The sequence below is a fragment of the Sycon ciliatum genome, chromosome 1 (genome assembly GCF_964019385.1).
Source record: "Sycon ciliatum chromosome 1, ocSycCili1.1, whole genome shotgun sequence".
Lineage (NCBI taxonomy): Eukaryota > Metazoa > Porifera > Calcarea > Leucosolenida > Sycettidae > Sycon > Sycon ciliatum.
Genome location: NC_088643.1, coordinates 12777493 through 12803999, shown reverse-complemented (window position 1 = coordinate 12803999; position 26507 = coordinate 12777493). Strand labels below are relative to the sequence as shown.

Sequence of the window (26507 nt, the reverse complement as noted above, 5' to 3'; positions counted from 1 at the left end):
TACACAACCATGCAGTTCCCGAGTTTCTCATTGCACGAGACGAAGACGAGAAGAGGCGTGGGTGTTTGTGACGGGATAAGTGGCTTCGCCTTTTAAATAACTTCTGGCAATTTCGGCATTGTAGTTGGAACGTGTCTCTTTCATCGGCAGTTGGGCGCTTGGTGGACCGGTCACACGGTTGTGGAGAAAAAAATCCCTGGATCAATTTGCAGCAAAGTTCAAAAACGGCATAGTGTGCCGCCGTACAGCATGGTTTCCGGACACATGAACATACAGGTACAGAGCTCCCGACATCAACATCATTAGAGACAGAACTGGACTGGGTACAGTGATGAACTGCAATGCCAGCCGCACACACCCCGAAACCATCGGTGATACTTGGAGCACTGGCGACTGCAAGCTTGCTGCTGAACTGGTTCATTGCTCGGCCGTCATGCCCGGCATGTAGCAGCAGTAATGATAGCACAATGCAATTAGGGTTGACCTGTGACAAATCAACACGGTTGACTAGTCACAGGTTGACACTGTGCAAGACCAATCTGAGTGGCAGCAGGGTATGTTGAGTAAATACGACCAGCTCCCCGACTGGCCAGGGAGATAGGCTGGGAGGTGAGCAAGTGCGCATTCGCCCCACAAATGATATCACCAACACAAGTGCCCATACAAACAACCCCCCCCCCCCCACACACACACACACAACAGTGCGTGTGCGCACACGTGTGCTCCAACACATCAACTCACTGGCAGACTCACACCTGTCCTGTCAGGGCATTGTTTCAACAGTACGAATATACTGTGTGGGATCCTACTGAAAATCAAAGGTCTTGTGCGAGTACCCCCCCCCCCCCCCACCCCCTCCCTCTACTGTTGGTCCTGCCATGGACTCTGCGATAGTTCACTCGTAATACTGAAAGCACTACTAGTACAAGTCCAGCCCCCCCCCCCCCCCCCATACAAACGTGCACACACACACACACACACACACTCACACACGCACACACACCTGTCCTGTCCTGAACATTGCCGTAAGACGGTCACATATCCTCTCGTACGGGGGCCGACAGACATGGGGTAGGTTGGTTGAATACGGTACGCAGCACGCTCTGCAGGCTAGCGGCCAACGAGAGTTCTGTTATACTTTGCGCAGCTGTGGAGTTGTTGGAAATCCCTCTTTGATGGGCAGCACCTGCCACATGCGCTGCAATGAGCCTGACAGCAGGGTAGTGATAGGTGAGTCTTTGCCGGCACCGGTACTGCCGAAACCGAGTTGGGCGCAGAAAATGAATGGCCAGCCACTGGGCACGTGGAGCGATCGTCGTCGGGTCAACACTTATGGACAGCGAGGCCTCCGGTGCTCCTGAACCATCTCTTACACGCCGGGAATGTCCTGCTCCCAATCTGATCTGCGATCGGCTAGCTGCGCTCCTCTTTGCCCATGTGTCGGTCCATACCACTCTTTGACCGTGACCGGCCACGAACCGCACATGGTGGTAGTGGGCGTGGTCCGGATGAAGTAACGTTTTAGTACGCCCCTTCCCATTCACTGCGCTCCTGTGCCAGGTCAAACCATGCCTCATCGCCCAGGTTGAGGTATCGAACATCCGCTCCCACGCCGTCACGGTACCTCTTCCGAGGGCCACAGGCAGGACGGGCCGGCAAGAGGGAGCCAAACAGCAGCTAACCCACGCAACACACACACACACACACACACACGCACACACACACACACACATACACACACACACTCACTCACACACACTCACATGAGCGCCCATAATATGAACGCGGTTCGAAAATACAGTATGATGATATTACGGATGATCAGAGGTTCCCCCCCCCCCCTCTAACCACCCCCTCCCCGCACCCCTCCCCCCCCCCCCCCCCCACCTCCCCGACACTCCCCCCCCACCTCCCCGACACTCCCCCCCCCCCCCCCCCCCCCGCAGACACACACCAGCCTCCCCCAACACACACACACGCACACACACGCACGCACGCACTCATACACATATGCGCACACACACACACACACATCCCTCCCCCGCCCCACCCCACACAGAAACGTTTACACACAGACTCAGCAGTAATTTTCTCATGATAACAAGGCACTAAGTACACACCAGTTCATCACACAGCACTCACAATCTGTCATGTGAGCCGATACTGACAATCTAACTTACTGTAGTATGCGTCTGAGTGCTGCCAGCATAGCACAGTGTTGGTTGTGTTCACTTAGGTGTTCATCAGTTTGACGATGTTTGCCACACAGGTAAGCCATGCCACAACGAGGACATGCTGTGATGTTGTCCAGGTCATAGCAGACAAAACATGCTGCTACACGTGGACACCATTCCCGTAGTGCAATGTGATGATCAATGCTCACTTGGCCTCTCTTGGATTGATGATGTAGGGCAGCAGTGAGAGAGATGTATAGCACAGAATCGTCCACAGCAGGTGGTGGTAAGTACACAATTCCAGAAACTGAGAGACCAGTTGCACAATTTCTTGGCAGGCAAGCACTGAGATCATTAACCAATGACTTCAGTGCTGGGAAGAGTTTGGAACTATCGACAGGTACTACGAACGTATTCTACAGCAAAGCACACAACACAGAACAGTGTTGAAAAGAATGTAACTGAATTCAGTACACTTGAAACAGGCAACATCATACACAATAAATACAAATCAGGCTGATATAGCAGAAAACAACACGTTCCATTTCCATAGTTACCATGTCTTAGAAGTTTTCACATTCTCCTGTGTGTTCAGCAAGTAATGAGGTTCAGTGAGACAGACACTATACAGTAGATCATTACTGAGTACACTGGTTTGCAGTACACTGGGTTCTTTCAGAATGGAGTGTTGAGTGTGGATGAGAACTAGGGTAAGGATAACGCTGCACTATCAGCTTACCTCGAACTTCTGCATTGCTCTAGCCGTCAGTATACAAGACTGCATCACTTCCACATCAGGTACCTTGTTCTGGCTACAGTTGTTAATCAGTGCTGTTGTGTGATCTGCTGGATTTGAGCAATGACACCATCTCCTGACATAGTCCTTCACAATGTTGTAGGGATGCTGTGCTGGTAGAGTGAGACCCATTGGAGTTGCGGATGCCCTTCCATATACTACCAAGGATATGTACAGGATGTTGTACATACCACCCATGTACATGACCAGTAGTGTGGACACTGTGTCATTATCCATGGAGTGCAGGTACCGTTGTATCTGTAAATCTGCCATAGTGGTATAGTCGTCAATGGCATTGACCGAGCGACTGACAGCAGTTGGTACATGTTTCAATTCGCACAGTGGTATACCCAGTGTTGTAATCAATGATGGTGAAATAATCCACTCACTGCTACAGGAACTTGACATGACCTTGCCCAGGATCACAACAATGTACTGTTGCAGAAAGTAGTACATTGTAGCACATGAATCGACTGCACCATCCTGTGATAGGAAGCGTGATGAGATTACTCTCTCTGCAAGGTCTTCTACAACCTGTACATTGGGAATATCCTTGTTGAGCAGAGTGGAACAATACAGTTGAATGAGTTTCAGGGCACATTCAGGGACACCTGTTGCAAGACCCATTCTCAGTGTTGTTGTAAGACGCTGGTACACTACCTGAAGACGGGATAGTGTTTCATGGCTGAGCTCAGATTTTCCTTCAAAGCAGTTCATAACCCGACGTATGGATGTCCGGCATGACTCCAGAGAAAGTTGAATCAATGCCAGCTGCAGCTGTGACTGCTCTCCTGTTTGTTCCTGCTTACATCTCTACAGAAGCTTTTGGGCTTCGAGATCCAAATCATCAAAATTGATGTCAGAACCTGCTGCTTTACCGGCACTGGTAATCCTACACAGGACCGAGGTGCAGAGGCTGTCAACTAATACTTGAACGGATAGCGGTGCCTTGTGCAATCGTCGAAACCTGTCTCCAAACGCTGCAACAAGTGTTGTTCTCCCAAACACAGCCACAAACAAACCAGAACATGTCGCTAATCTAGAGAAAGGAAGAAGTTCATCATCGGGCAATAGATCAACAACTGACATTGCATTCTCGATGTTCCCGATTTCCTGAAGCAGTTGGTGACTCCAGTACATTGCTTTCTCTGCACCACAACCTCTACGATAATCAACATTCTTTACAAAGCCAAGGAAATGCTTGCACATTCGCTGTTGGTACATGCATTGCTTGTCTTCAGGGCATTGGTAACGGCCAAACTCGGCGATGAATGGTTGCAAAGAGTAGCGATCCAAATACGAATTGTAATCCAGGAAACAAATCTTGATCAACGGATCAAAACGCAGAAGATGAACCACAGTAGCATCATCACCAACAAAACCCACCATTGTACAAGCACATTTAGATGAGAAGGAGGAGCGCAGTTGAGAGAGAGCATGGAATGACTCCTTGTCAGTCTGACGTAATGTGTTGTATGCTATTTTCAACAGCTGCAGAATTCGATGATTCGGTTTCAGAACATCGTCGTTAAACACATCTAGGCCAATCTTCTTGAACAACGACAGCAACATTGCGGGAGTTAATCGACCGCCTTGTAGAAGACCAGCTGTAATGCGCACAGCAAGTGGGACATATCCACAATGATCCACCAACCTCTGCGCATCTTCAATGCTCACACTACCTTCAACACATAGACCATGGAGAAGATCAACAGCACAAACTTTTGTCAGACTAACAAGACGGTGTTGTTGTAGTTTAAACTGGGCAGCGTGTAGGTCAAAGTATACACGACTTGTCAGTAGGATGTGGACATTGTGTTGTTGTCGTAGTAGTCGCTGGATGACATCTTGTAGTTGGAGATCTTTATCAGCACCAGCATGGATAGCATCTTCGGCATTGTCTAGGATACATAACATGTGGTGTTTGCCACCATCATCATCCCTGCCATCAGTTGATTTCGTTGTCATACCGCAAGTTTCAGACGAAGCTGGGTTTGTTTCGAGTCGGTTTTGAATCATTGCCTGGACAGCGTCAACACCAGCTACACCGCGTAAGTCAAAGAACTCCACACGACAACCAGCATTGCGACATACATGTCCCACAGCAATGGCTACGGACGTCTTCCCAAAACCAGCTGGTGCCGCAAGACTCTGCACTCGTGTAGATGATGACTTGGACATTGTTGTGAGAATGTTGCGACTGATCTCTGTAACAATGTCATCCCTGCCAGTGAAGTGTTCGTCCAGGTCTGGTAGAGATGAGTTGCTTGAATGTGATGATGTTTTTGAAACCTGAGCTGTAGTTAGTCCAGTACTCCTTGTTGTACCCATACTAGTTGCACTGGTTGTTGCTAAAGCTGATGTTGCTTGTTTGTCTGTTGCTGTATGTCTGCTGGAGGACAGTTGTTGACCAGTCTCACTACCTCCCTCTGTGTGGACTGATTGTTGTGTTTTCTGTTGTCCAGCCGTTGTCATGGTAGCATCTACCAAGATAACAAGTAGAGAACAGAACTACAGTGAATGTAGAGTCTGTACGAGTAGAAATCTGTCGTGACCCTGTATACAAAGTTCATGCACCTCTCATCATTTTTGAACTCTCTTTTTTACTAGACCTTTGCTCATACATTCGTCCCTCTCTAATCCGGCACTTGTTTATCCAGCACCCTTGCAAACCAGCACTCTTTCCTCTGTGTGGACCTCTGTGTGGACTGATGGTTGTGTTTTCTGTTGCCCAGTCGTTGTCATGGTATTACCTACCAAGACAAAAGGAAGTGAACACAACTACGATGAATGTACAGTCTGTATGAGTATTAATCTGACATGACCCTGTATAGATAGTACTTCTCGCCAGTATTTCACTCTCTGCGCATTCACTATCGCATGCAGTATAGCCAAACTGTCACATGCCTCTACCAAAATGTTTACCCATCTTCATGACATTGGTCCACTTCTATTTCCTTTCCTTTTGAACACTATAAGTCAACCTCTTGTTGGCGCTCTTCAATGTGTTGCCTCAGTGGACTCTTCATTAAAAACAGAACTCACATCCACTACTAGTATCTGAGAATTTGTCTCAGTTGTCTCATTGTCTTTCTGACTGGCTTGTTTCATTTTGACTTTCTGCATTCCAGTGTGCCGCTTACTTGTGTTGGCCTCTAATCCTTTTCTGTGTGCTGCTGTCTGCTCGACCCTCCTATGCGCAGCTAGCTCTCTTTAGACTTCAGCTCGTGCAAGGACTTGAATAGGCTTTGCTTATAGGAATTGCGCCGCCGCTCAAGCAAAATTGTCCGATTTAGCCGGGTTTGGCCTTTGCAGTTTCTTTCTTTTAAATTTTACTCCGGGGTTTCATCGGGTAGTAGGGTACCCGTGCTACTTGTAATTAGAGCGGGTATTCGGGTAGCAGTTTGCACCCGAGACCCCGATCGGGTAGTTGGAGTACGGTGTTTTGGAAAACGTACATGTACACAGCACAGCTACGCACTTTCTATGTAGAGCAAGTGCACACTCACTGTACAAACTACCGGTATGTCAAAAATACCCGACAGGGTACCCGTACTACCCGGATAGAAAATTAGAAATACCCGAACCCGTTACCTGAGCAAACCCCTACCCGTTGCAGCCCTAGTTTTACTTATTGTTTCTCAAGTCTTTCTACTTTTACTATACCGGACCTGAGGGCTCTGCCACACTGATTTCTCTGTGCTTTGGGTTTGAGGTACGCTTCAGGGGAATGACCAAGAGGCGCTTATATACTTTGTGCCAATGGTCTTGGGATAACTAACACATACTAGTAGGGATGATAAGCTGGCCACAACTCTCTCTCTCTCTCTCTCTCTCTCTCTCTCTCTCTCTCTCTCTCTCTCTCTCTCTCTCTCTCTCTCTCTCTCTCTCTCTCTCTCTCTCTCTCTCTCTCTCTCTCTCTCTCTCTCTCTCTCTCTCTCTCTCTCTCTCTCTCTCTCTCTCTCTCTCTCTACGACTGATCTCCTGTCGGTGGCCTCAGACTGGAAACTTCTTGTCGACTCAGTTAGTGCAAAGATTTCTTTCCCTAGCTGTGTTGCACTTACCACCCTAAGACCAGATATAGTTCTGTACTCTACGAGTCGTAGGATTGTATTCTGGATGGAGTTGACAGTTTGTGCTGAGGACAGATTCAGTGTCAGTAACTCGCGGAAGGACAGGCGGTATGCGGATCTGGCCGATCAATGCCGAGCAAACGGGTGGCAGGTCGTTTCTTTTTCGGTTGAGGTAGGTGTGCGTGGTTTCATCCCGGACTCTCTTCGGAGGGCTCTGAAAGCGCTTGGGTTTTCTAATCGAAGAATAAAATTTATTTGTAATTTGTGCAGTAAGACGTCTCTGCGAAGCAGCTACATCATCTGGTTGCGACGTCAACAAAAACACTGGTCGGAAGATCCACTTTTCTGAGGTACTGTATGTGGGGCTCCGTTTATTGAGGTGCGTTGAAATTTATTCTCTTTATCTTATTATTTCTTTTCTATAATTTCCCCATATGAGTTCCTATCAGTTGCTGTGAACACCTTGAGTGGAGAGCGCTTGCTCGAGCGTTGAACCGGGTTCTTAATCCACCATACCCAGTTCGCAAGGCTTGGCGGGGTTGTGAGCAGGCTTTCATTTCATCTTTTCTTATTATTTCTTATTATTTCTGCTTTTCATCTCATTACAAAAATTCTGCGCTTTTTCTCCATCTGCGCATAAAATCTAGACTGACAACCTGCTTGTTAAATCATGCACCTGCTTTCAGGCGTAAAAACCCTGTTGTAGAGGTCTCAGTCCTCATTTGTTAGACTTACCTGTCTTTATAAATGTAACTTTCTCTCTCCCCCTCTTTCTCTCTCTGTCTCTGTCTGTCTGTCTGTCTGTCTGTCTCTCTCTCTCTCTCTCTCTCCCTCTGTCTCTCTCCCTCTGTCTCTCTCCCTCTCCCTCTGTCTGTCTCTCTCTCTCTCTCTCTCTCTCTCTCTCTCTCTCTCTCTCTCTCTCTCTCTCTCTCTCTCTGTCTCTCTCTCTGTCTCTCTCTCTCTCTCTCTCTCTCTCTCTCTCTCTCTCTCTCTCTCTCTCTCTCTCTCTCTCTCTCTCTCTCTCTGTCTCTCTCTGTCTCTGTCTCTCTCTCTCTCTCTCTCTAAGAGGATGTACGTTCTGGAATCAAAATGTTACCACATGTAGTATTCTGTGCCAGATGGTATCGGTCACCTGGCCGAGGAAACCGAGGTGCTCCCTTTTTTCTATATTCCCAGTTGAACTAGCACCGTAATACACTTTCCCCAATGTTGGAAGAGTGCTCTCTACTACATCATATTAGTAGATAGTGACTTGTGTGGATATTTCCAAAGAAAACACCTCTTCATATTTATAGAAGCTCGTGAACAGAATAAAATCTCAGAACCTGTAGCATTCTGTACTCTAACTTGTATGGTCTTGGTCTGAGCAGGCTTGCTGAACAGTGTACGGTTCCTATTCCCAATCAAACATGATCCCGTAGTGATACATGCACCAGTCGCCGTACCAGAGCAGTGTACTGTGAACGCATACACCTTTCCTTTCTATTATAATTCTTTACGTTTCTCACCCGTGGTTGGCTTCCACCCCCTCCTCTTTGATTGGAAACTACATGCTATGGGATGTGGAATAAATAAAATACCTGTATACCTGTATACACGTGTGCTTATGAATTACTTGTGAATATTCGGGTGGAGTAACACAGTATCCCGCCAAGCTGTATCTCTTCCTGAGATTGTATAACAGCCCTAATCCAGCTTTCCTGGGGTTCTCAGTCAAAAGACCTGGCCTGTTGGCAGTAAAAAGAAAGTAAATTTAGCCGGATTCACGGCTGCATCACCTGGTGTGTTGAGGAACACATCAAGCAAAATAATACATTCGCATCGGCGGGCCACCACTTCGCCCATATATCCTCTGTCCAATGCAGACCTCACAAGTGAGTCAGGGGAGAGGGGATAAGCGAGTCTCTAAACAAACTGGAGTGTAAAGGCCCTATAACGCCATAAACCGCAACCTTGTTCCCTGCCGCTGCTTCTGCACATTCTACCAAATTGGTGACACATGCTGGTGCAGTTCTCTGGAATTCCCTCCATGCGGATATCCGAGGCATCACCAAACTGGCCGCCTTCAAGTCAAGCGCTTTGCAACACATTCTTGCCTGCTTTTAGCTTTACGCCCATGTTTCTGTAGCTGTGCTGGAACTGCTCATTTTTGCCAGTTTTTGGACGGACAACTCCCGACACATCAACATCTCCTGGCACAACAAAAGGCACAGTAGTTAATTAAAATTCATACTATTATTACAAAAATATTTGGATGAGACCTCTCTCATGCGGTCCGTGTAGTACTCTGTAACACAAAGAGGTTCCAGGCTGTCCAAGAGAGTGCTCAATACCGAGAGGCAGAGCTGGTTCAAACAATAAGAGGACAGAGAAAGTGTTTCCCTCCGAGTTTCATACACTAAGCGATCATCAGAAAACTGTTTTCTGATGATCGCTTAGTGCGTGAAACTCGGAGTCAAACACTTTCTCTGTCCTCCTATTGTTAGTACTCTGTAACAGTCTAATAGTTGTTGTACTGTGTAGCAGTATACAGTCTGTGTAATGTCTAGCTGTATACGGTCAAGGTACAAACATAACGCTATACTGGTTACTGTTCATGTAGATGTTACCTGTACCAGGAGGTATTATTCCCGTAGCTATGCAGAAGACGTTACTTCAGTAACGTCTGGCGCTAGCCAGGGTCCACACAGCTTTAATTTGGTATTTGTATGTTTGTTTGTTTGTTTGTGTCACGCCTGGCGCTATCCCGTATCTGTCCGTACCGTACCGTACCATCAAACACAGCTGGCCACATACAGCTGGCCGCAATATTCAAATAGGGCTTTCAAACACAAGATCATAACGTGAAGCAACTTGGAAGAATGGGTATGAATGCGAAGTGTATGGGGGAATGCATGCAGGGCGATAGTGCGGGTTCGAATCTCAGGATATGCCTGAAAAAAAAATAGGAGAATTGAAAAATTTATAACATCCCTATGCTTTTTTTGCCGTCATCAAGGCGGTAGACGGTGTCGTATTACCCTCGATCGTACCTGCCCCGTACCTATCCCGTACCGTACCATCAAAGACGGCTGGCCACAATGCATATTCAAATAGGGCTTTCAAATGCAAGATCATAACGTGAAGCAACTTTAGGGAGGGCCCGAATATGCTTGCGCATATTTTCGCATATTTTGGTCCTTTGATGCAAGGTCGCATAAAGTAGCAAATCTAGCATATTGTACCAAATGTAGCATATTTTGCTACAAGGAGCAAAGAATTCGCATAATTATGGGGCAGATTGCGGAAATGGACAAGGAAACGTACCACGGCACGCTCGGTCAGGGAACACTTCCAAACTTAGCCCAGAAGGAAAAATGCTCATCCAAACACGAGGCGAAGATTTGACCCGAGAAGAGAGTGTCTGTGACTCAAGATCGCATAAAGTAGGAAATCTAGCATATTGTACCAAATGTAGCATATTTTGCTACAAGGAGCAAAAAATTCGCATAATTATCACTGATATCAGTTCGTATTTCGAGCATATTTCCAGCATATTTCCAGCACATTTTTCTGCTTTTGTGTAATTTCGAAGCATATTTTGAAGCAAGTGGCCAATATGCGAAAAGCATAATATGCGAAATTTTTGAGCATATTTGGGCCCTCCCTAAGCAACTTGGAAGAATTAGTATGTATGCGAAGTGTATTGGGGGATGCATGCAGGGCGCGCGATAGTGCGGGTTCGAATCCCAGGTTATGTCTTTTAAAAAAAGGAATTTTTTAAAGAATTTATAACATCCCTATGCTTTTTTTTGTCTAGGTCATGAAGGCAAAAAAGCATAGCGTAGGGCCCTGAGCTTCCAAGCTCTCTCGTTATGCCTTCCACGTCGCAAGGCTGTTGTCATAGGAACAGCCAACTGAGAGGCAGCACGTGCAACTGCATTGTGTGATAACTGATGTGACCCACGTTGCTCTAGGCTGGTGTTCAAGGTGATTGCTGCAGCAGCTACTGGCTACATGCATATACATATTTAGGGATCAGAGCGACGTGAACAGAAGCTAAGAACTCGCCACAGACTTTGCCCACCACCCTTTCTGCACCACAACGCAATGGGGCGTGAAGCTAATACGGCTCTACACCCGCATACGGTACACCATGCTGTTGAATGTGTTCACCAACTGTTATACATGTACATGACCTCACACCTTTATTGTTAGCTAAGTGCCTGTGTACACTCTCATTAACCGGATCACGTTGATGTAGAGATCTTTTTGAAGGGACAAGCAATCCCTCACTGCCGTCTGCACATACTGATTATGGATATGATTTTGTGTTGGCTACTGTGTGTAAAGGGTTTGCTGGTAGACACACCCGTGTGCAGATGCAGTGAAGATCAGGTTGTAATACGTTCCTTGACAGTGTACAGAACATAGGATATTGTCATGCTTAATCTACTCAATTTGTCTGAAACAGCGAGTGCGTTTGATTATGCCCTCGAATCTCAACTAGCGCTATTCACATCACCCCATGTGAATAGGGTGAATGGATTCGGAATCGATTCCAGATTTTCAATCGATTCGGAATCCATTCACCCTACAGGGATCGATTTACTTTGATTTTTTTGCATAGCAGTCACTGCTACACAGTTTTACAATTGACTAGCACCTCCCAGTATTGATTAGCAGTTTTCCTTCATCAAAAGTTTACATGTATAGCTGTACAATAGCAGGATTTCGTACAGAAGAGGACAATAGCTGCAGTTGCTATTTGCTTTTCCAAGCGAATGTTCGACCTGAATATTTACGTTAGAGTTTTCGCTTGGGCACGTTACATGTTCAGCGTCCATCCGTCTTCGAGTTCTTCACAACACAATGTCTTTCAACAGGGCAGTTCCACTGATTCCTTCGACAAAGAAACCTCAGGAAAGCGCTCAAACGATCGTGACATTTCGTGCAAAGCGCATCGAATTTCGCTTTTCTCCTTTTCTTCATCGAAACGAATCGACATTCCTGGCGCGTCCAGTTCTTTGTCCCTCTTCTGGACAGTGAATCATTGATCAGATTCACTGACATGTTGGCTACATGAGACTAAGAACCATCTACTTCAACTGTGCCTTGTCGAACAGCCTAAAAAACTGAGCTTGACAGTGAAAGAAGAAAGGAGAACATCATGAAAAGTCACCGCCGTGTACAAAACTTCAGAAGACTGCAGTCATGACTCATGTACGACCAGTGCTAGTGCAGTGTCCAAAATCGAAAGAGCGTGTGATCCGCGAGTCCGCGACCCGGAGCAGGACAGGCCAGTTGGTTGGAGTAGTAAAATACTACTCCCTAATCAGCAGTGTGTACAACAGTCGCATGTAGACTGCACACAACTGGTCTTTGTAGTGCATCGCAGTTTTGGGCGATAAAAAACGAAAAGCGAATCGCAGCCAGTGAATTTTGATTCGCAAACTGCGATGCGAATCCGGATAAATCGATCCCTGCCCTATTCACATGGGGTGATGTTTCATGAACGGATTCATGAATCGATTCGCGGGCATAATCGAACGGATTCATGAACGGATTCATGAATCCATTCGCGAGCATAATCGAACGGATTCATGAACGGAACGGATTCATGAATCCATTCGCGGGCATAATCGAACGCACTCACAGTGAGGTAATCATCTAGTTTAGGGTCCCAAATTATTTCGCACTTTCCCAGTGTTCTGTGTACTTTCTGTGTACTTGAGAGCGTGGTTGAGTGTGTTTCGAAGTTTTGTGTCCTTAGAGTTGGTTCCTTTGACTTTGTGGTAATTGTAATGCGTAGCCGAGTGGTATTAGGTGCAGTGCGTGACTGCGTGTGCGTGTTCATGTGACCACTTTGTTGATCCGGATGATCGAAGCATCCATACCAACAATGTCGAGAATATGTGGATGCGTGCGAAGCGCCAGCTCAAACGCAACTTCGGCACGTCTCGCGAGTTGTTTCCAACCTACCTCTGCGACTTCGTGTGGAGGCAAAGAGTTCGAGAGGAACGAAACACCTTCGGCTCCCTGCTCCGCAGCATTCATCAGCAGTACAGTACAACACAGGCCCTGTCTGATCGGTTCTGATGAAAAAAATCCATATCAACAGCTACTGTGTTTTTGATCTCGATTTGCAAATTTCTGGGGTTGACACGCTCTCACGTACACAGAAAGTACATAGAAAGTACACAGAACACTGGGAAAGTGCGAAATAATTTGGGACCCTAAACTAGATGATTACCGACAGTGAGTCGCTATGTTTGCAAAACAGTATGGATCATCTTCTATGTAAACACTTACCGGAGGACGAGCCACGTGTTGACTCACAGTCTGCCGACATTGGCTTCGCCGGATGGTCAGTATCCCCACTGGCAGTTGCACCGCGGCGCTTCGCCATGGTACTGGCGACATGTTCCGCTACATGAGGCTGGCTGCGTTGAATCAGATTCAGGAGCGTCTCCACCTGTTCGTCCGTTTTCTTCAGCATCAGCCTCACCACATACTCTGCCAGCTTGAACTTGTCCTCCTTGGCAGGTGCGCCAATATATTCCTCTTCGTCCAGAACATCACTCTCCAGTAGATCTTCCAAGATTGTGGACGCATCCAAATTTGCAAATAAGTACTTGATGTTGTATTTCACACTGTCCGGCATTGTGCCATGCAGAGGCGGAGCACAAAGCCTGCCCACAGGGCCACAGCTTGAACCAATCACTCTTGTCTTCCTCTTCCAGAACTGCTTGCCACGACCTCGAAGCTTACGAAATAATGTCCCAACTATTAATTGATCACCTGGCCACCAGAGATTCCCGGAACCCAGACCGTCCCTATCGATCGAATGGCTCGCTACGCAGACCGAAAAAGTCTGAGCAAGAGCAAACCGTAAATCACCATGATCAGCACTGCACTGCAAACTCTTTGACTTTGGATCAGGGAGTCGTAGACCCAGGTACTCGAAGTCCGTACACTTTTACAGTGTGTGTTTGTCGAGCTGAAACTCACACTAGCAATGATCACTTGCCAGAATCCTGCTCGTGGATGGAAGGTATCTTGTCCAAGTTTGTTCTGAGGCCAGGCTCGATTGAACCAGGCCATCTTTCGATCCGATCTGTTTCTCTGGAGTTCGCTGATTTTTCATATCAAATTTTTGTGTCGCGGAGGGTACTCTAAGTCCGTACTGATCAGAGGTGACTCGAAATACACACATATTTCTGCTAATTGCTAACTTGCAATCCCTCGGTTACGACGAAAGCACCGAAGGGATATGTTTGGCATGTGCCTCCACCAGTATTTCTTGCAAAAGCGTAGTTTGTTGCCGAACTGCAAGCTGTTTTAGTCGGCTCAGAGAAGAAGCAGCTGCGCTGTGAAAACCGCGGGAAAACAGTGGTGGAGATGCCAGGAGTGTCAACCTTTCTGCAAGAATTGGTGGTTCTCTGTAAATTCTTCTCCTCTGGCCATTGTCAGCTCTAAGCTGGCTCTTGATGATTGAGTGAAGGTCTGTTTGACGCTGTGTCCGTTCGAAATCGGTCTTGGCAAAGTTGATTTTTGCATGAAATGTAACCCAATTTGTATTTCGTATGGGCACTCGAAAACCCATTCGCGTGGTATGGGACTTCTGCTTATCGTAGATCCCTGAAAATTGCTACGCGAGGAGAACATACCACACTGTCCCCTCGATAAAATATTTGAGTCGAATACAATAACAGAACATGAAATTATGGGCGTACGAACTTACTTAGGATACCATGTACGGACTTCGCCATTGCCGAGCCACCGTGCTCACAGCAGAGACTTCTGTGTGTGTTATTGTTGTGAAGTGGACCACAAAGACTTACTTAGGATACCATGTACGGACTTCGAGCACCTGGGTCTACGACTCCCTGCTTTGGATCGACGTGTAGCATAAAAGTTAGTTTCGTGGCGGCAGATCATGTAGATCTACGCGAATGACTGTTGGGACATTCTTCCAAAACATGACGTCACAGAATTCGTAAAAAAAAGACAACTTTTGTCGCAAGCGGCTAGCCTGTCGCGCTCGCGAGACTCATCTTGGGCGCGCTCGAGCTGCAGCAAATGCGAAGCGCGACACACGAGCGCGACCCAAACTGTGTCACTTGTGTGTCGAATCTGACCGTCATTATGATCGCCTTCGATTATTTATTTTCGTTCTACTCGACAATTCCAAAAATCAGTGCCATTGGCTTTAGCTTTGCCCTTGAACTTGAAATCTCGTGCCTTATTCTTTCCTGGGGACTGGTGTTGGATATTGAACGGGCGAAGTTACCGCCGGGATGATGGATGAAGGAGATGATGGCCTAAACTTGGCTGCGCGCATTCTCATTTTCGCGTGGCCTGCCACTAGTGTTTCGCAGATTCACAAATAAAAGGGTGTCACAGGCATAGCTGGAGGAAGAAAGGTGAGAGAATCGGTTGCACAGTGCAGATCAACCCAACCATTTGGTTGTTTTAATTTTACTTCGCACAGTCAAACGGGATGACCACCCAATAAAATTTCCGAACGTGACATTTTTTAAATTTATTGATTTTCCCGCATTATACATGTACCACAGTTTGTTGTTCAGGTTATTTCGCTTCAACTTTTGAGGTATGAATTCCTTAACTGCAGACTCGACATGCAAGCTCCATACTGACCAGGCTGTGTCAACATCAGGTCACGGCTTGTTTGACTTTGTCCGTTAGGCCGTGTTTGCATAGATATTCTGATGGCGTCAAAGACAGTTTTAAAGGGGAAGTTAAGGCAAAAATTAAAATTTTACCAGTTGTAGTCTTCGGGGTGCTGAGTCGAATGGTCTTGGTCCGAGAAAGCTGAGACGCTCCCTTCCTACTTGAATCCCAATCGAACTCGCGCACTTCCACCGAAACTGGGTGACTGCGCCCTACTAGATGGGGATTTGTATGCAAAATCTCACTAAAAGTACTATGTCGTTCTTATAAAAGCACGGATGACCGCGATTGGCCCATATGTTGTAGTCTTTTGGACGCTTAGTCGACTGGTTTTGGTCTGAAAAGGCTGCGATGGAGCGCTCCTCCTATATTCCCAATCGAACATGGTTGAACAAGCGGTCACGTGCTCCTGCGTACACCAGTCAGCTGGTCACCGTGCCTGCAGGGTACAACTCAGGGCCCGGTCACACATGCACTGGGATTCGCTTCGGCGACGAGGTTCGGCGGCAGCGAGCCTGGTGTCGCTCCAGCGAAACCACGTGTGTGTGTGGTCACACATACAAACAGGGCACAACTCCTACTTTGGCGGAAAATGAGACTGTGGTGCATACGGTACGGAGAATAGACCGTGACGAGGTCAATGACTATCTTGCACGCATTTTTGTTGCATGGACATCATACGCATTCCCAAAACGTAGAGCAGAACCTCCCTAATAGGGAGGTTCTGCTATACGTGAAACGTAGAGAAATCACGTAGAGAGCAGGTGTCTGGGTTAGAGTCTACGGCTTCGCGTGTTTTGGCTCCAGATTTCTACGCGGAGATGGGGTTCTTTACGTTGTGGCACACGCAGAGAAAATGCGTACGGATTTGCTGGATATCGATCAACTGCATGCAGAAAACTGCCAAATATGGAAGGGGAAATTCCCAGTACACATTCCACGTGACTTCTCTAGGTGAAACGTAGAGCATGCAGAACAGGATTTCTTTACGTTACGGGAACGCGAAGAAAGTTCGCGTGATTCTTTGCGTCGCGTTCCCAAAACGTAGAGCAGAACCTCCCTAATAGCAAAGCTGACAGGATCGCTTTTCTAAATACTAGTATGTTAATGATGGCTTTCACATCACATGATATCAAGAGGTTTATGTACTCTTGATCATATCAATACCGTATTATACCAAGAGTACATAATGGGGGTTATGTACTCTTGATTATACGCATTGATGTGCAAGCCTTTTCTTGCAGAAAATGGCACTAGCATAATGCATGTTCTTCTGCGGGGAAACATGTGAGTAGTCAGGTGGTGATACTTTTTTTATACGGAGGTCATTCTGTGCATGTTGCTGTTGCAGAATTTCATGACTCTGCTATAAATTTGTCTTGCCTTTCAGATATTTCAGATTTCCCCACCCTCGATCAGATTCATTTAAGAAATGTAGCCATGCGCCAGGTGCGTGTCGCAGATGTTTTTGTTGATTCTGTGTTTATAATGGTTTATAATCATGGGTTATCGTGATAAGGTCATCCAGCATCATATTGCACTGAAATCGTATTCCTGTTGATGTCGATACAACTCTTGGAAGTAGTTCAATGACTTCAAACTGTTAGTCCACGATTTTCTAAAACACAGCAAAGGAGGAACAATAAACATGTATTAAAATGTAAACAAATACATTGCTGAGTCCGACACCTCGTTCTAACAACTACACTGATCCTGAGGATAAAAGGGTCAAGGCTATGGTTGGAGGTACTGATACTGAGAGATAAACAAGGCACTCCATGATAATAAAATCTTACACATCTTTTGGTGAGTATGAATGATATCCAGTCGAACCTCTTTAGGACAAACACCAAGGGACCGATGGTATTTATTCTGTGAGTTTGTCTTAACCTATTTTATAACCAGTGAATACAATTATTTCTCCAATAGACATACGAATAGATTTCTTCTACAGCGAAAGATTCTAAGCCACACCGACTCATTGACTCGTCTCGTATGAAACAAAAGAGTTACTAGAGAGGTTCTGCAAAACGAAAATGCGTACAAACTTTCGCTCTACATCATGAAGTGCGAAACTTCGCAACTTTGGACGCGAAACTTGCAGGGAACGCGAAATGAACTGTTGTAGGAAATTTCGTGAGATCGGGTCATGGCGTACGTGCACTTGGCCCGCGCAAACTACGAAAATGTGCAGAACGCAAAGTTCGTGCAAAAATTCGTACACACTTTTGCAAGAACTGTCGCGAAACTTCGTTCGAATTTTCGTTTTGCAGAACTTAGCAACATGACGGCAACTGAAACAGCAACAGAGAAAGTACGATACATGTACTGCACATTCTTGCAGGTACTACAGGTACTACCAAGAGTACGGGGGGTTATGTACTCTTGGTACTACAAACAGATTGCGGATCGTAATTCTTGCTTTGGCGGCACGAAACTTTATTTGGGGCAGTGCAATCTCGGCAGTACTCACTCAAACAGCCCAGACTCGAGTAAACAAATGCCATCATACAAGTACGAGATTTTCACGAGACGACACTGCACCCATTGGCTTGTTTCGTATGAAGCAAACAAGTTACTGAACCTCTCCACAATGGAGATTTTCCCTGATATGTGAATTTATTTGGCAAACTCGGTCAATGAGTCCTTGAACCTTTCCCTCCAGATTGGGAACTGCCAACGATAGTATGCCACTGACCAGTGCCTTACTTGTAACGTACTAATGTGCAATGAATATGTGTATTTTGACAACACATCTAACATAAGCCTTACCGTCGAGAAGGGGAACTCGCGTTCTTCGCACACTGTAGGCAAGGGCAAAGAGATAAAAATGGATCTAAATCCGAATAAAATCAGCACACGTTTCCGTAAATGAAAGGGTGAGCATAAGTATGAGTATGCCGTAAAAGGAGGCCTCGGCAGCGGAAAAGCTAAATTTAGAAAGGAGATCCTGTCAGCTTTTCCATTATTTATTGCATTCCGCCCAAAATCAGCACACTTTTCGTAAATGAAAGAGTCAACACAAGCAAATGAATCAAAGGGAACTGGTCAACTCACCTGTCATTGAGTAATATTCCGCGAAAGGAGGTCTCAGCAGCACCGAAACGAAATAAGCCAGGCCAGGAGACGAAATATCCGAAGCAGCTCATGCAAGAAGCAGTTCCAAAGAAGGAAGTTCCTCGTGCACAGGTGCATGCACATCCGAAAAGGCAACAACAAAAAGTCTGCAATGCACACGCATGCGGCCATCCAGCCGCGCGATGGTAGGAGCCATGGAGTAGCTCCGGCCTCCCTGCAGGACCAGGTACCGAGCATCTTACGTAGAAACTTACGTAGCCACGTAGACAACGTGTCTGAATAGCGGTGTCGTTAGGTAGCGCCATGTGAAAGTAATAGAAAAGCTGACAGGATCGCTTTTCTAAATTATCCATATAAAAATCGCTCTGTGAGCGGTTTTGAAAAACCTTTACTGGTACTGCCCCGTCGTAAAAGTAAGAAATTAGAACTGGCCCATTGTTCCCCCAAATGCGAACTGATCAACCTAAATCGCGAATGACGGGACCCGAACGCACCAGTAGCACGAGGTCGGGAGGCCGAGAGCACAGGATCACGGCAATTAATTATCATAGGGTAACACCAGTAGTAGTAGTAGAATTTATTATTTTGATAGGGAAGCCTACCGCTAGTACAGTACATGGCCTATGGTCCGGACCAACGTCCCCATCTGCATCCACAGGTAGGAACCTCGTGCTACTGGTGCGTTCGGGTCCCGTCATTCGCGATTTAGGTTGATCAGTTCGCATTTGGGGGAACAATGGGCCAGTTCTAATTTCTTACTTTTACGACGGGGCAGTACCAGTAAAGGTTTTTCAAAACCGCTCACAGAGCGATTTTTATATGGATAATTTCAGCTCTTTTTCCGTTCCCTCCCCACCCCCACCCCGAAGGTAAACATGATGACCACGCGTGCGATGTACTGTATGTAGCCATGCGACTGCAATAACACACTGATACATACCAGCCCTCCCCGCCTCGCTACCCCGCACACAGATACACAAACATGTGTATGCACACGGCACACACACGTGGCCACGCACACATACGCACATGCACACGGCACAAACAGGAAATTCTTCATGTATAATGCCATGCAAAGCAGTGGCCACCGTACTTGAGGAAGTCAGTTGTGAAACAAAAATAATTCAACTACAGTGTGTAGACAAGCTGACGGCCAAAGCACAACATAGCAAACATGACATTTGCCCAAGGATTGCAGTTTGCAGACCATGCCATGGAAGCAGCGAATACAGAATGTAATATCATACAAAGTGACAAGCAAGGACGTGGCCATCATACAGCAGAAACTTGCAGAAAGTCACATATCCAACAGATAGAGAAGTGAACAGCAATCTGATACAGCCCACACAGGACAAAGCGGACCTGATACTCGTCCCAGGATCGCAAGTGGCAAACCCTTTTCAATGCATAACATGCAGGTGTACGTTAGACGCATGAACATCTGACCGTGTCGCCAGTAGGCCTTGGCGGATAATGCTCGAAAAGGTGGCAGATTCTGCTTTTTTTGCACCGAAATTGGCAGAACCATACAAACCTTATGGCGGGCAATTCCTCAAATTCTGCTCCATTTCTTTATCCACTTACCAAACATGCATGAAACTTACCAGAAAAAGTACCGAATTCTGCCAATTTTTCTGCCGGCATTATCCGCCAAGGCCTAGTCGCCAGCATACAATGTCATCACATGTTTACCCCACAAGTTACACACATGCAAAGTAGAAGCACAATGAAAGCAATGGAAAAGTACGATGTGGTTGCTGAAGCATCTTCACTCTTCAAATTCAGACTTCAATGTGGTCGTCACGGGATGATATACCTGCAAGATACAAGTGATGAAGAAAGAAAGCAGAAGGTCGTGAGGTAGGCTATGAGACACCACAAACGGTTCACCTACATGTCTGTTCAGGGCTAGTGCACTCACACGGAGAATTGTCATAATCGAGCATTTCGCAAACTGAGAAGTGCAATGAAATCCACTTGCATGCACAGGAGCAATTTTGCAATATTATGATGCGCAATTCGACACGATCTGCGATGCTGCGTGCGATGTGCCCTGCTGTCATGATAGTGACAGTCACGGCGGTATGTTTTGTCAACGTCGCCCGTGCACTCTTCTGTCAAGTCCAAAGTGCTCACATACTTGGCAATGTTTTTGCAGTGATTAACTTTTATCCTAGTTTTCTTTTTTACTCTCTTTCTCACTCCTGTGTGCAGCCACACCATACGTGCTCCCACCCCTAACACACCTCAGTCACATGCACACCCACATACACACGCACACAGCAACAACAAACAGCCTCTGCGGGGACAGCAGCAACAGCAAGAAGAAAAAGAATGAAGTACCCGCAGGCCGTGTCGATCTGCACATCGTCCACTCTCTCATGTACTTGGCCTGCTTTGTCTGTGTATCCATTTCATGTGCGATCCACAAAATCGACTAGACTGTGGGTGCAATACGCTCTCTACCTGGAGACGTTCTTCTGGCGACATCTCGCCATGTACTTGGCCTGGCTTTGTCTGTGTATCCATTTCATGTTCGATCAACAAAATCTCAATGCACTACAGAGACTAGACAGTGGGTGCAATACGCTCTCTATCTGAAGACGTGAACCATTATATTTTTTGGAAAAGTTATACGTACACCTGAAACGTAATGAAGTACAGGAATAGAGAGAGTGACTGCAATACGCTCTCGACCTGATATAGTGATAACGTGAGTATGAGACACTCTCCACCTGATAACGTGTTAGAAGGTAACATGTCTACAGTCCCACCGTACCCTTCCGACACGACTGTGGACCATTAATTTTTTTTTGAGAAGTTATACGTATGTAGTATCCCTGCTTTACAGTTTACACATGACTAGTAGTACATGTATTTTGCATGACTCTTATTGTTTAGAAGCATACAGTACTTCCTACATTTACGATTGTTCTTCCATGATCCTTGCATGGCGCCAGTACACACTGGAGAGTAGCTAGACCAACACTAATTATCAGTAGTCTTCATTGTTTCCAAAATACAATACTTGTGCCGCTATGCTTCATTTGCAAGAGGTCCTTGTGCAGTTGTATGGACTTATCTGCACTGCGATATCAGCCTCATGCTCCACTGCTTCCTTTGTAGCACTGATGCGCGCTGCGAGTAATCAATGGCATTTCCAGGTTGCTTGCTACACTATCACATACATTCTTTAGCTGTTTTGCTGCCTGCTGCTTGTTTCCCGCAATAGACCCCAGCTGAAGCTTCCTAGCTGGCCCCCTTGCCAACGGCCTTGTTAGATTCTATATAAGTTCTCTAGTTTTGCATCTCATGGGAGAGAGATCAGAGAGAGGAGAGAGAGTCGTGGTTGAGAGAGAGCAAGTTCACTTTCACTTTGATATAAGATAACCTCCAGGCCGTGCCGGAGTAAGTTCAGATACGTTGGTTGACTGACTGTGGGTAGTAGCCTCCTAGCCTTAGACCACGCACGTTACATTGGTGGCAGCGGTGGTTCAATTTTATAATTGCTAGATTCGAACCCACCTAGTATCCTGGTATCTGTATTGCATTGATGGCAGCGGCGCTACAGAATTGATGGCAGCGGTAAATTGTTTATTGGTGTAACCGGTACCAGCATGGCCTAACCTGATGCGTCAGTCGCCGCTACTCCTTCGCCCGCCACGTCTCCCCCTAGCTAAAAAAGATGACGGACAGCGTCTCTACCGAATAAGCTCCATGTCCAACGTAAGCTAATTCCCGATATGGCATTCTCTTTCCTGTCTTCCTTCAGTCTTTCTGTTCTCTTCAGTCTTCCTTTATGCGAGTGAGTGAATCCAGTTTAGTCCGGTAGGCGTCCGATCATGGTGAGCCACGGTCTACCTAGCTAACCTGGAACAATGTGTGTGAGAATGCCCTTGTGTACTCAGTTCGGCTTGGTACTGCGATTTGGCTGGCAGGTTGTGCCAGGGTTGTGCAGCAAGTCAACTGTGGTTTTTCTAAGGTCCTATTTGGAGGACAATATTCCCTTTTTGACCCCGTGAGATGGTGAGAACCTGGTGTGCTTCTATTTTGATTTCTTATCAGTTCAGTTCTTCTGTCTACTCTAAAAACGTTATCATTTCCGATATTATTTGCCATATTCCGGTTGACGCTCTGCAAGTAATACACTATCTACTATGACGTTCACACCGCCTCCTATGATCTGCCGCTGTGCTCGAGCTACTACTTCTACTACTCCTACTAGTGTCAGTTGTCACCCTTTCGTCCGAATATCAAGCACTCTGTTCAAGATTCAAGAATACATGTACGTGAATGCAAGTTAGTTGTCCAGTCCACCTACTGACGGTGCCTTCTAGTTCTAGTGAGTACTGTTCATCATACATCACCGAACTCTCTGTCAAATCACGAGGGCGTGATTTAGTGTAGGAAGGGAGGGTGTAGTATCCCTGCTTTACAGTTTACACATGACTAGTAGTACATGTATTTTGCATGACTCTTATTGTTTAGAAGCATACAGTACTTCCTACATTTACGATTGTTCTTCCATGATCCTTGCATGGCGCCAGTACACACTGGAGAGTAGCTAGACCAACACTAATTATCAGTAGTCTTCATTGTTTCCAAAATACAATACTTGTGCCGCTATGCTTCATTTGCAAGAGGTCCTTGTGCAGTTGTATGGACTTATCTGCACTGCGATATCAGCCTCATGCTCCACTGCTTCCTTTGTAGCACTGATGCGCGCTGCGAGTAATCAATGGCATTTCCAGGTTGCTTGCTACACTATCACATACATTCTTTAGCTGTTTTGCTGCCTGCTGCTTGTTTCCCGCAATAGACCCCAGCTGAAGCTTCCTAGCTGGCCCCCTTGCCAACGGCCTTGTTAGATTCTATATAAGTTCTCTAGTTTTGCATCTCATGGGAGAGAGATCAGAGAGAGGAGAGAGAGTCGTGGTTGAGAGAGAGCAAGTTCACTTTCACTTTGATATAAGATAACCTCCAGGCCGTGCCGGAGTAAGTTCAGATACGTTGGTTGACTGACTGTGGGTAGTAGCCTCCTAGCCTTAGACCACGCACGTTACACGTACACCTTAAACGTAATGAAGTACAGGAATAGAGAGAGTGACTACAATACGCTCTCGACCTGATAACGTGAGTACAAGACACTCTCCACCTGATAACGTGTTAGCAGAAGGTAACAGGTCTACAGTCCCACCGTACCCTTCATCATTCCTCATTCACCATCGCGCGATACCCTGGCACACACTGGCAACATATCAATGGGGTGCCTTACCGTCGTCTAGAGGAGACGTCTTCGCAGCAATATTTTCCCTCCTGCGCATTCAGTCGCCGACGCGACAGCGTTCACGGGGCCGTTCCAGTTGCGGAAGACATTCGATTCATCGGGCCAATTCAGAAACAGGGCCGTGGACACACAGGGGGCAGAGGAGAGACATTGTTAGTGGACAAGAAATATGCAGTGGCAAGTGGCGAGTGCCGCATGGGTGTCAAGTTGTCATGCACAATTCAGCTATTACTTACGGTCCAGCTAGTCCTGCCATTGCTCGCTCGTCCTGGTTCCTCCTCGTTCGTCTTCCTGCACGTCTGCACTTCTCCTTCCCCACCGTTGGCTTTGCGGTACGGGGGTGCCGGAAGGAATTCCCACCATGTATCCATGTACATGAAGTCCCACCATGACTCTCCATGTACATGTCCACGGCCACGTCAGCAGTTTGTATAGTACCGGAAGGAGTTCCCACGATGTCTCCAAAGGCCTAGAGCGGACGTCTTTGCAGCAATTCTTTTCGCCCTGCGCATTCAGTTCGCCGACGATGTCTCCAAAGGCAAAGGCCTAGAGCCTAGTAGAGGGGACGTCTTTGCAGCAATTCTTTTCACCCTAGTACCCTGCACATTCACTCCGCCGACACGACAGCGTTTACGGGGCCGTTCCAGGTGCAAAAGGTCCACGTCAGCAGTTCTCAACTATTTCGCGTACGGGATAGTCGCCGCGACAGCGTTTAAGGGGTCGTTCCAGGTGCAAAAGGTATCCATCAATGGCACTTTGCAGTATGGGGTACGGAAAAGGGGCCTCCTCGTTCGACTTCGTCGACTTCTGCAGTTCTCCTTCCCGTCAGGGGTACCGAAAGGGGCCTCCTCGCAGTTGTCCTTGCCGTCAGGTCCACGTCATGCAGTTCTCAACTATTTCGCGTACGGGATAGTCGTCTTTGTCGTACGCGACATCGGCGTTTACCGAGTGGCATTGGCACAATTACAAAGCAGACCGTTGACGGGGTCACGTGTCAAAAAAGTATCAACAACGTGTCGACTACGTGTCGACCAAGTGTATAGCGGTACACTCAGCGGTACACTAATTCTCGTGCCATTCTCGTGTCACAAAACTGGAACATCGAGTACCAGTATGGAAAGGCTTCAGACAGGAAGCCTTTCCAATCAGCTCCTACATGTCGTCAATACTTTTTTGAATTGAAGCCCGGTTTGCGATTTTCGACACGACTCCCTCCCCCCCAAACGTATGCTCTTCGTTTCAGGGGCTTCTGCGAACTTTTGCGATGGTCCCTAATAGTTGGGACATTATTTCGTAAGCTTCGAGGTCGATCTACATTGTACATGAAGATGGCTTTGAAAAGTTTGATACCGGCTAGCTCACTGCGGTCCGCATGGTCTTTGCGGATGGATCCGTCATCGGCATCCGTGCGAGTGCCGGTAGATCTACACCGAGTAGACCCGGACGCCGTGAATTTTTAGTGCAGTGGACCTACTACCATGACTACTACTAATAGTAATACTATCCTGTGAGTACGGCCCGGCAGGTTCGGGTCGGAGGTCGAGTGCAAGCTTGACAGTTGACTTCGTGGTATATCTACGTCCCTGGCATGGACTGCACTGCCACTGGTGCTGCATGCGCTGATCGATTCTGTACTACCGCCGAGCCGCTTCATGGACATGGTGCCATTGCCATTGCATACTGCCCTTGGCTTTATAGTGTTGGACTGGTGAGGAAGAGAGAGCTAGAGGGGATGCTCTCGCATTAGGACTCGCATTAGGACTCGCATTAGGACTCGCATTAGGACTCGCATTAGGACTCGCATTAGGACTCGCATTAGGACTCGCATTAGGACTCGCATTAGGACTCGTATTAGGACTCGCATTAGGACTCGCATTAGGACTCGCATTAGGACTCGCATTAGGACTCGCATTAGGACTCGCATTAGGACTCGCATTAGGACTCGCATTAGGAGTTGAACAAACGAACTAGTACTACAAGTAGTAGTCAGGAGCACTACGCGTCCTCGCCTTGTAACATGCTGTCAAAATCGAAAAAGTAGTAGTCCGTGAGCCAAATCTCAGAATCGGCCGTTTTAGCATCGACCGTTGCACCCAGAGAGGGACAAATCGTCCTTCAGCACACCGCTTCACGATGGTATCCTGAAGCGATTTCCACTTGTTGGACAGTTCGAAACTGATCCAGGGAGGTCACAGAAGACGCCAAACATCCAACTTTGCTCACTGACAGCAGCGGCCATTTTCGCCTTCTTCGCTTGATTTTTTTGCGCTTGTTCACGGATTCTCATTTTTTGAAGCCATGAGCAGGTACCACGAGTGCACATAACGCGGAAACCAGTGCACAAAACTAGATTCGAATTTTTTTGCCGCTGAGAATTATGAATCGGGATGCAAACTGCATGCAGCAAAGTCACTACTGTTTGTAGT

General features: G+C 46.8%; 2 protein-coding genes and 1 long non-coding RNA gene across 4 annotated transcripts in view; 1 reads left to right on the top strand and 2 right to left on the bottom strand.

The window, feature by feature from the left end:
• The window catches only part of LOC135813761 (uncharacterized), a 100445-nt gene that overhangs the window by 35920 nt on the left and 38018 nt on the right, over nt 1-26507 (top strand). The window lies entirely within an intron of this gene.
• On the bottom strand, nt 2197-14620 carry LOC135813741 (uncharacterized). Its single transcript, XM_065326752.1, has 3 exons — nt 13335-14620; nt 2914-5453; nt 2197-2590 (listed from the first exon to the last, which is right to left on the bottom strand). Exons 1-2 carry the CDS (start codon nt 13684-13686, stop codon nt 3784-3786), a joined length of 2022 nt encoding a protein of 673 aa, XP_065182824.1. The 5' UTR covers nt 13687-14620; the 3' UTR covers nt 2197-2590; nt 2914-3783.
• LOC135806857 (uncharacterized) lies at nt 16825-19078 on the bottom strand. The gene is made up of 3 exons (XR_010551313.1): nt 18774-19078; nt 18489-18520; nt 16825-17334 (listed from the first exon to the last, which is right to left on the bottom strand). It is a non-coding gene; the product is annotated as an uncharacterized LOC135806857 (long non-coding RNA).